Genomic DNA, 15,453 nt, shown 5'->3' with positions numbered 1-15,453 from the left:
CAGACAGGCCAGCAAGAGGGCATATACCAGTTTGTGATTTAAAATAAACTTTTTAATTGCATGTCTTTGTTTTGTGTTATCCGTGGAGCGAGAAACTTCTTCCTTACTCCCAATCCCAACTACAATCTATTGTCATGGTCCGGCTGTCGGTGAGGGGATGGGGTGAATGTAGGCCTATGTCCCAGGACTCTTCAAGGAAGTGAGCTCAGACCTGTGGGGGACAACAGGAAGAGGAGAGAACATACATTGGTGATCCCCCTGCATATGCAAGAAGAAGGTTCACCCCTCCCAACTCCTATCAGGATTGGGATCCAATTGCTCACCATGGTTGTACTTGCACTGCTTCAAGGCCTCACTGAAGCCCTCACACAGGGACAAGTCACTCTGAGTGGTCGAACAGTCCAGGAACTGTCTGATCTCATAGGAGCATGGCCCCATTTGTAGGGGCTGAGGGGCAGCACGAGCAGGAGCCTAGGATAGACAATACAGCAGGGTCAGCTCAGGATTGCTACCCAGAGGTGAGTTTCAAAGCAGGAGGCTTCCTGCCCCTCTCCATATCCCCAGCCCAGTTCTCCTAGGGTACCAGGCAGGTTGGGTGATGCAGTGTCAGCTTGTGCCACAGCTTCTATAGCCATGAAACATGATGAGCCCAGTAGCAACAGCCTTCTAAAATCTGCTGCTTCAAAACTATTTTTGTTGCTGGGTACTTAGTGGCCTGTGCCTGTAATCCTAGCTACTTAGGAGGCTGAGATATGAAGATCTAGGTTCAAAGCCTGCCCAGGCAGTCCATGAGACTCTTATCTCCAATTTACCACCAAAAAGCCAGAAATAGAGCTTAGGTTTAAGTGATAGAGTGCTAGACTATGTTTAAAAAACTAAGGGACAGCACCCAGGCCTTAAATTCAAGCAAAAGAAAGAAAAGGAAGGAAGAGAAGAGAGGAAGACACTTGTGCAGAAGGAAAAGCCCTGTACCATGCTCTGAGTACAACCCCCACCCCCAGCATTCTAGGACTGTCCTGGCTCAGCCACATTGATCTTCATGACCCTTTACCCAGATGCTAAGCTGAATTTGGATTTGGCTCAAGACAAATAGAGCCTCAGTGGGAGATAGGTCATCAGGGAACAGGAGCTGTGTTATGAACTGGCCTTCAGCCTTGGGGTCCAGCAGTCACAATATTGGGTCTGGGTGAGGAAAATAAGCGCTTGGGAAATTCTGCATCCTGCTTCCACTAGGGTTAAGTGTCCTTGGGCAAGTTTTCAAGCCCATCTGAGCTGAACTGTACCCTATCTTTAAAGGGCTGGTTGGTGTTAAGTCACTGGGAGCCCAGAGAGCTTGCCTTTAAGGGAGGAACAAGGGCAGCCTGCCAGGGACAGAAGGACAAGGACACACACACACACACCAGCCTAAGAGCAGAGAGGAATAGGACCCTCCTTGGTCACAGCCCTGAACCTGGTGCTTCAGCAGTCCCCTGTGTGACCTTGAGTGAATTTTGTTTCTCCTGGGCTGGGCCCTGCTCCAGCTCACCTGCTGGGCGGCAGGCTGGGCAGGTTCTGAGCTTCCTCCACTGAAGGCTCCAGTCAGAGCGCTGCCCACGACGTGTCCCACCGCCGACCCCACGGCCACCCCAGCGGCTGTGGATGCCATCTGCGCCATGAGGCCCGGCTGCCCCGATGGAACCGGAGCGGGAGCGGCAGCCGAGGGTGGTGGGTGCGCGGGAGGATGGGCAGACGTTGCGGCCGGACGGCTGCAGGAGGAGGGAATGGCGAAGCAAGATTAATTCTGGCCAGATCCCAAGCCAGGGCCCTGAAGGGTCTGCGGGTCCTGGGAACAACCCCCCGCGACTCCCCAGGAAGGGGGAGAGCTCGGTCTTGGGCTCGTGGTGGCTGCGCTCGGCGCTCCTTCCCCCGCCAAGATGGCGAGGTAGCACCCAAGGTCACTCCGCGGATGCCCTTGTGGGATGCCCACGCTTCTCCCTCCCCCTTCCTCACGGGACTCGGGGGCCCCTCACACCTGGCTGGCCGAGCAGCCGCGCTGCGGCTTCCCCGAGGCATGGTGGTGGCGGTGGAGCCCAAGTCAGTAGCAGACAGCGAGGGTCGCCAGCGGCGCTACGGTCACCCGGACTGGAAGCCCCCGCACGTGTCGCTTGGGGGCGGGGCCTGGGCGGGGCCTCTTGGGCACGCCCCCTACGCGAGCCGAGCGCACCCCGGCGCCCTCCCTGCTCCGGGCTCGGGGTGGGACGGTCCTGGGGACACCGGCCAAAGTCACAAACCAGCAATGTCAGGTCTTCTCTTGGGACCATAGTGAGGCTATGGGAGTGGCGTCAGTGGTTCGTGCGGGTCCTCCAGTGAGGGGCGACCGGCTGAGGTCATCTGGGGAGGGGACGCCAGACTAGGTCCGTGCTCTGCTCGGTGTTCCGTCTCACCAGACCGAGGTTGACGGCGAGCATGCGCGTCCTCCGAGTCGAGAAAGGATTCCGCCTGGGAAGACACGCAGCGACCCAGAATGCCCACGAGGGGGCGTCTGAACCCCGCTTTGACTTTCTCCTCGCTGACTACCTCCAGCAGTGCCAACCAGCCCAGAGACCTCCTTACGCGTGACCTCGACTCCATTGTACTTCCCGAGCTGGTTCTGGCCCACTTCCCTTCGCCCCTGGTCCCACAGATGCAATACTGGACCCTGACAGTGTCTTGTTCTGCGACATTCGAGCAATGCGTTCACTGCATCAGCTGTACCACCCGAGTGTCTAGAGCGGTTTGCTCGAACTAAATTCAAACCACACCATAGATGTAAATCCTAAGGACTGACGATTTCAGCACCTTCCAGATTAAGGTGAGGCCAGAGGAATGAATTTAGAATGCTTCCTGTCCCTTCAGGAAGGAACTCAGTTTATATGGTATTTGCTGGGTAACTGTGACATGATCACATTATTCATTTTTGTTATTGTTCTGGTACTGGGGCTTGAACTTGGGTCTAGGGAGCTGGCCCTTAGCTTTTTTGATCAAGGCTAGCACTCTGTCTCTTGAGCCACAGCTCCACTTCCAGCTTTTTTGGTAGTTAATTGTAGATAAGAGTCTCACAGACTCTCCTGCCCAGCTGGCTTTGAATTGTGATCCTCATGTCTCAGCCTCCCGTGCAGCAAGGCTTACAGGTGTGAGCCACCAAAACCTGGCTTTGATGTGATCATATTATGACCCTTAGGTAAGAACTGGGAGGGATCCTGACTTGTTTCCCCTACCCTAGGAAGTTGGCTACATAGCGACTGGAAAATCATCAAAGCAAGAGACTCCAAGACTGGGGCTTCAATCACAAAGTCGAAAACAGAAGTCAGTCCCTCTGTGAGTGAATAAGAGAAGGGGGGCAGGATGCCTGCTAGGACCCAACACACTGCACAGCTATTTTGTACCACTATACATGAAGGTCATGCCCACTCTTGTGCTCTTACATTTATTCTTTTCAGCTACTCTGCAGAATAAGCCATTCCCTCTTCCAAGATGTGCCCAGTTTACACCAGCCTTCTCATGCCCATGAAGTCCCTGATCACCTGGTTCCCATTGGCCAAATGCAACCACCCTACAAGGTTTACCCAGGTATTCCTCCTGTAAGAATCTGGCTGTGACCAGCCATCCTGCTAAGTGCACTGTTGGCCATTAGTGATGGGACCCTCTCCCTCTCCATACTGGAGGTGGTGACTTGTGGCTTGTAGGTTCCCCCCAAAGGATTGTTATGCACCCCTGGGTACACTCAAGACCATGTTAAGGTACTTATACAAACGAATGCTTCCTTTTTTTCTTAATGCTGTTTTCATCTGTATCAGAATTCATCTGTATGAATTTCTCACCAAACTCTTGTTTCAATATTGCTTAGAGGAGGCTAAGGCAGGCACTGCCTCATTTTATCTGAGCTACTCAGGAGGCTGAGATCTGATCATTGAGGTTCAAAGCCAGCTGGAGTAGGAAAGTTTGTGAGACTCTGATCTCTAAGTAAACACTAAAAGGCCGGAAGGAGCTGTGGCTCAAGTGGTAGAACAGCAACCTTCAGCGAAAAAGTTAAGGGACAAGCACCCTGAGTTGAAGCCCCAGTTTGGGAGGGTGGAAGTGGGAGGGAAGACATTTTAAAGAAAAGAATTGATAGTTTAGGTATAAAACTCACTGCTGTCTTGCTCCTCCTCACCCTGCAGGGGTCTCTGTGGAGTCTTTTTGGAGAAGCTGAGAAGTACACACACACACACACACACACACACACACACACACGAGTGTCTCAGCTTCTCTTTCTTTGCCCAGGCTGCTGGCAGCCTTACTTTGCAGCTGCTTGGAGCCCTGTCTGCCAGGATGGGAGGAAGCCACCATCTAAATCTTCACTCTTGAGGGTACTGGAGAAGGGGCAGATTGTCCAGGAGATGAGAAGGGAGAATCTCTTCCATTATATGGACACCTCTCCCTCCCTTGATTCTCTCCACCTCTTGCCCCTGCCCGATGTAGCTGGCCCTGGAAGTCAGGAGGGGTCATTGTGCCCTGATCAGGGAACAGCCAGGACCTCCAGTCCCCTAGGGACACCCTTCTACGACCCCTCCCTGCGCCCTGCTGGACCAGCTTGGGGGGGGGGGGGTCTTCTAACACTTCCTCCTGTGCGTTGGTAAGGAAAAGTCTAGCCCATCTCTGATCCTCAGTTTCTCCATCTATAAATTGTGTCAGGTCTGTTGCAAGGTGAGAGGCTGGTTAACCTGTCCCATGCCTCAGTTTCCCCCGGGACACACTTTCCCCACAGGAGCTATTATGGCATCTTCCATCCGGCTGGGCTAGGGGGGAGTCCAGAGAGAGGCCGGGGAACTTGTTCCTGGGTTTCAGAACCACCTGTCACTGGAGGTCGGAGGTCAGGCCCCCACGGAGACTCTGTGGGACAATGAGGCTTCCCAAGGTGGGGGGTCGGAATCGACCGGAGTGAAACCCGACTCCGCTCCCCCGATTCTCACCCAAACTCTGGGAGCCCAACCCCTCCCGGGCCACCTCCCCCACACCGGCCGGGGCGCCGGCCGCCGGCGGGGAGAGCTTAGAACAAAAGGCGGCGGGGGGCGGGCCCGGGGTGGGCCGGTGGGGCGGGGCAGAGGCTATAAGGGGCGGTGGCCCGGCGCGGCCCAGCAGGCCCAGCAGCCCCCGGGCGGATGGCTAGGGCCGCCGGGCTCCGCGGCGCGGCCCCGCGCGCCCTCCTCCTGCTGCTGCTGCTACTGCTGCTGCTCCCGCGGCCGCCGCTGCTGGCCCGAGCCCGGCCGCCGGTGAGTGCTCGCCGCCGGCTTTCCGCTCCTCCCCGAGGGGACGGCCGGGCACACAGGTTGGGGCCCGCTGGCCACACGGAACCCCCGGGGGCGCCCCCTGGTATCCGGGCGCAGCGGGGGATGCTGAAGGCCTCTTGGATCCCCGGCGGGTGTCCTAGTGAGCTTCCCGTCCCTGGCGGGGCGCAAGCAGAGCCTGCGCAGCCTCGGCCGCCTGGCCGGTGACTCGCACACCGGCTCCTCGCGCCGCAGCCCCAGGTGCTCGTGCTGGGGGAGGTAGCGGGAACAAAGCGGGGCCCTCCCTAGGCAAGTGTCAGCCTAGCCCCGCCAGGTGTGCCGTGAGACGGGGAGTGAGTTGGACGGGAGGGGTTAAGGGGATGTGAACCTGGAGGAGCTGCCGCCCCCGGGCACCCGAGGAAGGCAAACGTGGGAGAGCTGACCCCCGGGAGAACGAGAGTTAGATAGTGACATTGTGTGTGATCATCAGGTGGGGAGAGGGTATGGGGGGGGGGAGGCCTGGGGTACTGAAAGTGGGTGGCTGAGAAACCCCCCCCCCCCCAGGGCAAGGAGGTAGGGAGAGAGGAAGGAGAGAATGTAGACTTCGGAGGTGGTGAGAAAGTTCAGGTAAGAGAGAAGAACAGATTGAGGAGAGGAGGAACTGTAATAAGGGTGTGTGTGTGTGTGTGTGTGTGTGTGTGTGTGTGTGTGTGTGTGTGTGTGCCCTTTGTGTCCAGTACCTGCCCTGTCCCTCAAAGCTGGATTTAGAGGCACCAGTCATAGGATGGTTGGGGAGGGAGAGAGAGGCTGGACCACAACAGATCTGCAGGGACCCTCCAAGACCTGGTCCCCCCCCCAGCCTCACAACCTAACGATCTAAACAATTCAGTGATTGGGGACAGAGAGTGTGACCAGTCCCAGGACGGGTCCCTCTGTCCAGGCACACTGGCTCTATGCAAGCCAGCTTTGTCCAGCAATGGGAATGTTGAAAGGGATGGGAAAGGTGGGGTAGAGTGGAAGAGGATGCCTCAACCCATAGGATCAGGAATCCAAGAGAGCTGAGTCTGACACCAAGCTTTCTCCCTCCCCAGAACCTCACCCAGTTGCCACACATTGAGGGGATAGGATGGGCTGTGGCAACAGTGCCTACTCCTGGGCAGTGGAGGAATTAGATGAGGTGATCCTAGACACACTGGAGACAGGCATCACCCGTAGCTGCCTCTCTACCTAGAGCTAAATGCTCGGACTGGAGGCAGTCCAGAGTGGGTATGAGCTGTGCTGTCTGTCACTCTGCAGACACACAAGGAGCCATTTGGAGTTTCCTCCAATGTGTTTATCCCCTAAATTGCTGTCAGCAGGACCAGAAGAACTCTGTAAATATTTACCCATCCCAGTTCCCAGCTTTCAGGGGTTGATAAAAGCCCAATGGGACAAAGCTGGCTTCCCGCTCTCCTCCCCCCAGCCAGGGTGTGGAGAGGGAAAGATAGGACAGACCCTGTACCTACTGGTTGTGTGGCTTGGGCAGTAGATCTGAGCTCTCTGAGCCCCACAGGAGGACAATCTGGGTGTAGAATAGAGTAGTGATGCCCTGGTTTCTTACTCACAGCCTAACAAAGGATCTTGCTCTCAAGATGGCTCCCTACTGACAGCAGAAAGCATAATTGGGATTCATTATTTCCATTGCACCAAAAACAAATGGAAACCCAAGAATTGCACTCAACCAGCCTGGCCTTCCTCTGTGTTTTGCTAGCCTGGGTCCTCCCTTATTTTCGCTTTACCTGGTACTTCTCATTATCTGAACTGGAAGATGATAGGCCTCTGAGCTGTGCCAGGAAACTGGGTTAGCCAAGACATTTTTTGAGTGGTCTGAGGCTGGGGACAGTGGCTGCTGGTCCAGAAGAGGGTGGGGTAGAGTGAGACAGGCCCCTCCCCTGGGTAGGCCAACAGAGGCTACTGGCCCAGGGGAGGGAATGCACTAGAAACAGAAATGCTTCTCAGGAATGTGAGTTTTGGAGACAATCCAAGAGCAAGAGGGTAGGCATGAAGGAGAGCTTTGGAGAGGGAGGCATGAGCCCCAAATCCAGGTCCAGCTCTTTGCCCGACTTGCTGTGTGACCCTGGGTAAAGTCTGTGACCTCTCTGAGTTGGTTCATCCTCTGAGATAGAGGGTGATGGTAAACCCCAAGCTCTTCAGGGCTATAGGTGAGGTTAGGGGTGCTCTGTGCCACCACTCCACCTCATTGGATCTTAATAGTCCTAAGAGGACCAAGAATTTGGGGAGAAGAGATTCCCAAGTGTGTGAGAGGAGGACCTACAGGAGGAGCGGAGGCAGGTAAGAGCCCTTCTTTGTGCCAGGTGCTATAGGAGCCATTGCAGAGCAATGACACTTAGCTCTTTGTTCTGACACAGTCCTCATTTGATAGGTGGAGAAAGTTAGGCTGTAAGAAGACAGTGGCTTACCCAGGCTCGCCATGACATAGAAATAGGCTTTCAGACCCTAAGCTTTTCAGCTCAGCTAGCCAGGTGCTGGTGGCACATGCCTGTAATCCTTCCTACTCAGGAGGCTGAGATCTGAGGATCACAGTTCAAAGCTAGCCCAGGCAGGTAACTCCAGGGGACTTATCTTCAATTAATCATCACACAAAAAATGAAAACCCAGGAAATGGAATTGTTGCTCAAATGCTAAGTGTGCCAGCTTTGAGTGAACAAGCTAAGGAACAGTGCCCAAGCCCCAAGTTCAAGCCTCAGTGCTAGCAAAAGAGAAAGGAAGGGGCTGGAAATGTGGCTCAGTGGTAGAGTGCTCACCTATCATGCATGAAGCCCCAGGTTCAATTCCTCAGCACCACATAAGCAGAAAAAGCCAGAAGTAGCGTGTGGCTCAAGTGGTAGAGTGCTAGCCTTGAACAAAAAGAAGCCAGGGACAGTGCTCAGGCCCTGAGTTCAAGCCCCAGGACTGGCATAAAAAAAAAAAAGGAAGGAGAAGGAAGAAAGGAGAGAGAAAAACCACATATTTTGGTTCTGATCCAGAGATCTAGCCATGGACTTGATGCCTCATGAAGGAAGGGGAAGAAGTGGGTCTAAGACATGTAGATCCATTATCTTCCCCTTATTTGTTTCCAAGCCTCACTGGGCAGCAGAGGAAATAAGAAATTTCTGGCATAATCAGAGCAGGCTGATGGGCCTCTGGGATGTTTGGGGCTCTCCAGGGATGACACAGCTCTGTACTTTCCTGAGAAGGTCCAAGGGTTAGAAAGAAGAAATCAGTTTCTCCTTTGGGAGGTGGTGTGGCAAGCACCTGTAGCAAGTCACACAGTACTAGGATCCACATTCTAAATGTGACCCTTAGCGTAGATATTATCCTCTCACTTTATTGAGGAATGATGGAGTTTCACTGGGCCTTAGTTCAAAGTGCCTTGGAAGTCGCAGCTACTTAATAACTTCCCCTTCCTTCTCTTCTGCAATCAAAATGAGGCCAGCCTGAGCCCTCCAGGGACAGATGACTCTGAGCAGAATAGATACAGTATCAAGGGGGGTGCTTTGCTCCTTGACAGCTGTTACCTAAGCAAAGTGCTCCATTTCCTCATGTGAGGGATGATGACTGTGGAACTGGCTGGAGGTTTCCTCAGGCACTAAGCCCACGTGGGAGGAGATGCAAACAGGGCTCCAGTGTGCCACAGAGATAAGGATGTATTAACAGTAAGCCCAGTGAGGTTCAGAGTTGGTGTCAAGCTCAGAAACCAGGAGGAAACTGGTCCAGGACACCACACTCGTCGTTTCAAGTCCCCTTAGTGGTTTAGATGGCCCCGTCACAGTGGAGTGTCCTTAGATCTGAAATCAACAGCTTGGAGGACTGGGAACCTGATCACAGCTCTGGGGTGCTTGGAGGCTGGGAGGGGTGCCAGAGGCTGAAGCTGAGTGTGGAGCCAGAATGGCTGGGCTCCTGCCCCAAATATAGCTGTGGGGAGACTGTAGCCACCCAGATCAGACAGGCCCGGCTCAAGTACCTTAGCCTCAAGTACCTTAGCAAACAGCATGGCTTTGGGGCAGTTCTGGGGCTTGAACTCAGGGCCTGGATGCTATCCCTGAGCTTCTTTTGCTCAAGGCTAGTGCTCTACCACTTGAGCCACAGTGCCACTTTCTGGCTTTTTCTGAGTAGTTTATTGAAGACTTTTCTGCCTGGCCTGGCTTGGAACTATGATCCTCAGATCTCAGCCTCCTGACTAGCTAGGATTATAGGCATGAGCCACCATCACCCAGCTGGCTCCAGCTCTTTCCTCCTGCCCAGGCTTTAGTGCAGTGTCCTGAGCCAGGCCCTTGCCTTTGATCTGGGATACCAGGATCCTCTCCTGGCCCCACCATACTCTTGCTGGGTAATCTAACTGGGCTTTCAAACTTCTCTGAGCTTCTGCTTTTCTCCTGCACAAGAACTGTAAGTTCTACTCTGAGGACTTACAGAAAGGTGGGAGCATGAAGCTCAGGCAAGAACTGCCATCTATAGGTCCTTGAGCTGTGGCAGAGTCTGGTAAGGCTGCCTTGACACTTGCTGTAAGAAAGATCACAGATCTGGCTTTGGCAGCGTGTGAACAAAACCATCTTTGCTAGAAGTCAGACATCAGATGGATGGAGGTGTAGATTAGTGGAAGGGCGCTTGGACCTATGGGAAGTACACATTTTTATGTACCATTTCATCTCACCATCAGATCAACACTACTGTAGGGGAGTATCATCCTCATTTATCAGGTGAGCAAGCCAAGGCCATGCTGTAGTTTCTCCAGGCTGAGGGAGGGGCATGGAAGCATCTGAGAAAATGAGAAAGAGCCAAGCCTGTTCATATACATAGGGACTAGGTGTGTCTGAGTTCAGTAGACATCAGATGAAATAAAGATGGAAATGACTTTGCTACAGGAAGTACATTTGGAGGGGGCAGAAGGAGCTTGCTTGGCTTTTCCTTGGAAGCTTTGGGGATTTTATACCTCTGTGGGTTCGAAGAGTATAGTTAGGGGCTCATGGACTCATGTTCCCCTAATCTGTGCATCTCCATTCAAACCTTGTTGATCAGCTGGGTGGGGATAGGTTCAAGACAGACAGCCCACAGAGGAGGAGGAGAAAAGGAAGAAGCTTGGTGCCTTAGAACAAGATGTCAAGAAACCAGAATTAGCCCAGGATCAAAGGGTCCTGCTGTGTGCCCTTACCCTTTAAGCCCCTCACATTTTCCAGTGACACGGTGGGTCTGGGTTGCACATTTCTATGCTGAAGTGTCACAGCTCTGACTGTGGGCCATCAGGACCTGAGGGCTCATGTGAATACTCTTTCAACCAGGATATCCACCACCACCAATCTGCGAGGAGGGGAACACAGCCTCAACAGGCAGCTCTGCCTGCCTCTGCTGCCCAAAAAGTTCCCCATTCTGCTGGTAGACTCAGACCTCCACGATGTGGTGTACCAGACCCACCTGATGGGCTGAATGCCCGCAACAGACAAAAGCGCTTTGTGCTGTCTGGAGGACGTTGGGAAAAGACGGATCTCACCTACAGGTAGGAGCCAGAGGCCAGGGGACCAGGACTATGGGTCTGTATGAGAGCCTGTTTTCATCCTCATACCTGCTTCCTGAGACACACTTGGGCTACACCTACATGTGTGCCATCCATGAACCAATACCCCAAAACTCTCGCTTAGAATGCAGAGAAATTGAAACCCTGTTGTAGAGCAGGGGCAGGACCTCAGTCATCACTAGAAGAAACCTGGGCCTGCTTAACTGGGGACACAACCCTGTCCTTTCAAGGTGGCTTGTTCAAATCTACCATCATAACATGGGCCTCAAGCAGGTAGAGACCATGGCAAGTAGGGATAGATGATGGTGGGCTCCTCACTGGGTATTCTGGAAGGTTCCTGGGTGGGTAACAAGGAAACTGAGATGTAGCTTCAGAGAGAACAGTCTGGTGTGACATGCACAGCATTGGAATTAGGAATTTTCTAGATGAGGAACAAGGCTCAAGGGGCCATGGTCTCCCCTTAATGAGCGGTATGGTCACTGTGTTCTTTCTACCAGATGCAGACACCTGTGGGCATCTAAATATATGCAAAGACACAATCTTGTATCTTTGGAGACTAGCTCATTGCAGTCAAGACCCAGAGCGTGTGTGGTTTTCACATACATACAGTCATTAGGCATCTAGGGGCAACTCTTGCCTCCTCAGTTGCCAGGGGCTTCCCTGCCCCAGGTCCAGGCTCCTCCAACTCCCCCCAGGATCCTCCGGTTCCCATGGCAGCTGGTACAAGAGCAGGTGCGACAGACGGTGGCAGAGGCCTTACAAGTGTGGAGCGAGGTGACACCACTCACCTTCACAGAGGTGCATGAGGGTCGTGCAGACATCATGATCGACTTCACCAGGTGAACCTGTGGCCTAGGACCCCCTTCAGGAACAAACTCTACTGCCAGCAGCCCTGACTCCATACCCCCATCCATCCACAGGTACTGGCATGGAGACAACCTTCCATTTGATGGCCCCGGGGGTATCCTCGCCCATGCCTTCTTCCCCAAGACCCACCGAGAAGGGGATGTCCACTTTGACTACGATGAGACCTGGACTATTGGAGACAATCAAGGTACGGACTCAAGACACCTTTTCCAGATGGGGCAACTGGAGATCAGAGAGTGACTGAGGACTTGCCAAGGACCTGAGCTTAAGTTCTGGAGCTAATGGCAGAAGATAGAGGATGGCTGACCTACTTACTTCCCTTTTCCAGGCACAGACCTGCTACAGGTGGCAGCTCATGAATTTGGCCATGTGCTAGGGCTTCAGCACACGACAGCTGCTAAGGCCCTTATGTCTCCTTTTTACACTTTCCGTTACCCACTGAGCCTCAGCCCAGACGACCGCAGAGGCATCCAGCACCTATATGGCCGGCGCCACCAGACCCCCACCTCCCAGGCCACAGCTCTGGGTCCCCAGAATGGAGTAGACACCAATGAGATTGCACCATTGGAGGTGAGACTGGGGAGGATAGGAAGACAGGAGGTGTCATACCTCTGCTAGCCTTGGTGGCTCCAGTGTGAACCCCTCTCTCCCACTCTAGCCAGAGAATCCACCAGATGCCTGTGAGGTATCCTTTGATGCTGTCTCCACCATCCGAGGTGAGCTCTTCTTCTTCAAGGCGGGCTTTGTGTGGAGACTCCGTGGTGGCCGGCTACAGCCTGGATATCCTGCCCTGGCCTCCCGTCACTGGCAAGGACTTCCCAGCCCTGTGGATGCGGCCTTCGAAGATGCCCAAGGCCACATCTGGTTCTTCCAAGGTAAGTAGGAGTTGGAGGTCAGCTCAGGACTTCCTGGAGCCGCGACTATCACAGTGAAGGGTAGTGACAGACAAGCTGCTCTGGAGCGACACCAAGGGCAGTAAGAGGGTGGCTTCCTCCCTAGGCCCAGCTGGGAATCTCCCAGAGGAGGCAGTTCTTGAGATCAGAGCACTGAAGATATTGCACAGCAGGGCTGTATGTTAGTGCACTTAACCCCAGAGCCACCCCATCGGGTGGAGTTTCAGAAGTTTTAGAGCTGAGGCCTTAGGCTCAGAGGTGATGAAAGGACTCACTTGAGATGAATCTTGGAAAGGGGAGAGTAGGGATTTGATTCGGGTCTGATGACCCTGGAGATTAGAGTTTCAATTCTCAACTGCCAAAGCAGCATTTCAGATGCCAAGACTTCGTAAACAAAGGTGGACCATGGGAAACTTGTACATGGGCTCCAGAATAGCCAGGGACCTGCTGTGGCAGGGCACAGGCCCTGAGGAGTGGGCAGCAGGTATTTGTGATGCCCAGATTGGGAGCCCAGGTGGTCTTCTGTTAATTAGAATAATCTTGCTATGTATTACTTTATAGAGCCTTCCTTGTAGCTTATCCCAGGTGACTGAAACAGACTTAGTGTTTGTGGATAAGCAAACTGAGGCTGGAAAGAGTCCCTGGAAGTGGTGGAGCAGGTCCATCATGATCGAGTGTGGCAGTGGTGGTTTGGCAGTGTTTGCAATTTCCTCTCTTCCACAGGTTCTCACTACTGGGTATATGACGGTGAGAAGCCAGTCCTGGGCCCTGCACCCCTCTCTGAGCTGGGCCTGGCGGGGTTCCCAGTCCACGCTGCCTTAGTCTGGGGTGCTGAGAAGAACAAGATCTACTTTTTCCGAGGTGGGGACTATTGGCGTTTCCATCCCAGCACTCGACGTGTGGATAGTCCTGTGCCTCGCCGGGCTACTGACTGGCGAGGGGTGCCCTCTGAGATCGATGCCGCCTTCCAGGATGCTGATGGTGCGTGGGGCTGAGCAGTGGCTGGCACAGGGTAGTGTTGTGATTGGATTCCTTCATATGTACTTCAGGAGGCCCAGCTCTTCCCCACAGGAGTGAGATGGCTAGTCCTATGCTCCATGCTGCAGATGAGAAGATTGGGTGCCAGAGAAATACAGGGCTTGTCCAGGTCCCTCAGCCACACCCAGTGAGATAACCACCACATAACAAGGGTTGCCAATGCTTCAGCCACAACACCAATCTCCTCATACTTCATGCCTTCTGACATAACATCTCTTATAAACTCAGTTTCCAGAGAGACAAACAGAGGCTCAGGCCATGAGATCCCTGACTAGGGCAGCACAGGTAAACAGTGATGGGGCCCAGATTCCCATTAGACAGTTCCAGTTCTAACCAATGAGCAACCAGCCAGGCTGGAACTTGAAGCCCAGTTACTGTCTTGCCTGCCAGGATCCTTTTTGTGTCCTTTCATGGGGTTACCCACTGGGAGTGCAGTCTTGAAGTGGCCTTGAGCTCTGACACTGCGATGTCTCTCTGTGGTGTGGTTGGTAGTAGGGTGATGAGGAAACAGGTGAGGGGACAGGACATGCTTTCCTGAGAGGTAGGAATTGAGCTGCGGCTCTAGGCATCTGCTAGACTAGACCTGGAAGGGCTCCTCGGAAGGAAAGGAGGTCTTGGAAGGTCAACTTTGGAGCCTCAGCAGCGGGAATTCAAGGCTTTCCCATTCAACCCTCCTCCCATGTCTGTCCCTGGCCACAGCCAGGCAGGTGCAGGACCCAGTGTCCACTTTCCCAGGTCTTATCTTCTTCTCTTTTCAGGCTATGCCTACTTCCTGCGTGGCCGCCTGTACTGGAAGTTTGATCCTGTGAAGGTGAAGGCTCTGGAGGGCTTCCCTCGCCTTGTGGGCCCTGACTTCTTTGGCTGTGCTGAGCCTGCCAACACGTTCCGCTGACTGTGGCTTGAATACCCTCGGGATAACTGACCCACAGCCATCTTTGTGGCTCTGGACACCAGATATGGGTCAGAGCCTGTGTTTCCTCAGGTGGGGTGGGCTGAAGGTGTAACCACCATGACAACTGCAGGAGGGCCACGCTGGTCGTGGTCTCCTGCTGGCAAGTGTCTCAGACCAGACAGGGAGGCTTTGGAGTTACTGAAGTGTGAAGGAGGTCTCAGGCTGGCTCTGCCATACCTATATAGTTCATGGTCAAACTTAGCTTCTCAAGGCCTCCAACCTCTGACCCTCAAAGATGGGAGAACTACAGCATCTGCTCTTCTCTCTATTCCTACTGTAAGGTTCCTGCAGGGTATTAGTGCTGGAGCTTGTATGTAAGGTATCTCCTGGCCTCCTTCTCTAACCAAGCAACTGGGTCTCCCAGCAGGGCCCTTTTCTGAGAAGTCAGATCTGGGTAGATGTTTAGATCTGGCTCTCTGCTAGCTGGTGATTCTAGAGATCCATTCCCAGGATGCATGCCAAAGGGCCTACAACCAGCTAGGGAGGGCTCTGTTTCTACATGGAAACCCTAAACTTTGGAGGCCCCAACATACCTCAATCCTGTCTCGGTTCCTCCTGAAGCCCTTATCCCAGCACTGGTACCTTCCAAAGCCATGTAAATGTGTGTACAGTGTACAAAGATTTTTTTAAAAAAACAAAAAGCCCCCTGTGGACTGTCATTAAATATGATTGTTTTCTAAGTGTCTGTCTGGTGTCTCTTTGTAACTACAGCAAGGATGAGGAGGACTGGCTCCTGTCTGCCCAAGCCTATCATGGATGCCAGGGTCAAAGCTCTCTTTTCCCAATGCTTAGGCCTCCTCCTTTCCATTTTTCCACCGCATCTGGAGGAACCTCTAACAAAGTGGTGGTAGTTTCACCTGATCATGCCATGCCCTGTCCCCTATCATA

General features: G+C 53.5%; 3 protein-coding genes across 3 annotated transcripts in view; 2 read left to right on the top strand and 1 right to left on the bottom strand.

Moving 5' to 3' along the window:
- The window catches only part of LOC125349433 (G-rich sequence factor 1-like), a 111,075-nt gene that overhangs the window by 25,485 nt on the left and 70,137 nt on the right, over positions 1-15,453 (top strand).
- On the bottom strand, positions 31-2,135 carry LOC125349444 (coiled-coil-helix-coiled-coil-helix domain-containing protein 10, mitochondrial). The gene is made up of 4 exons (XM_048343593.1): positions 2,012-2,135; positions 1,526-1,745; positions 324-471; positions 31-211 (listed from the first exon to the last, which is right to left on the bottom strand). The coding sequence occupies exons 1-4, from the start codon at positions 2,050-2,052 to the stop codon at positions 192-194; spliced, it is 429 nt and encodes a 142-aa protein (XP_048199550.1). The 5' UTR covers positions 2,053-2,135; the 3' UTR covers positions 31-191.
- On the top strand, positions 5,146-15,245 carry LOC125349428 (stromelysin-3). The gene is made up of 8 exons (XM_048343572.1): positions 5,146-5,270; positions 10,583-10,797; positions 11,511-11,654; positions 11,736-11,869; positions 12,011-12,252; positions 12,341-12,557; positions 13,299-13,556; positions 14,372-15,245. Exons 1-8 carry the CDS (start codon positions 5,160-5,162, stop codon positions 14,503-14,505), a joined length of 1,455 nt encoding a protein of 484 aa, XP_048199529.1. The 5' UTR covers positions 5,146-5,159; the 3' UTR covers positions 14,506-15,245.

Source organism: Perognathus longimembris, chromosome 3 (assembly GCF_023159225.1).
Source record: "Perognathus longimembris pacificus isolate PPM17 chromosome 3, ASM2315922v1, whole genome shotgun sequence".
Classification (NCBI taxonomy): Eukaryota; Metazoa; Chordata; class Mammalia; order Rodentia; family Heteromyidae; genus Perognathus; species Perognathus longimembris.
This window is presented reverse-complemented; position numbering and strand designations above follow the sequence as displayed.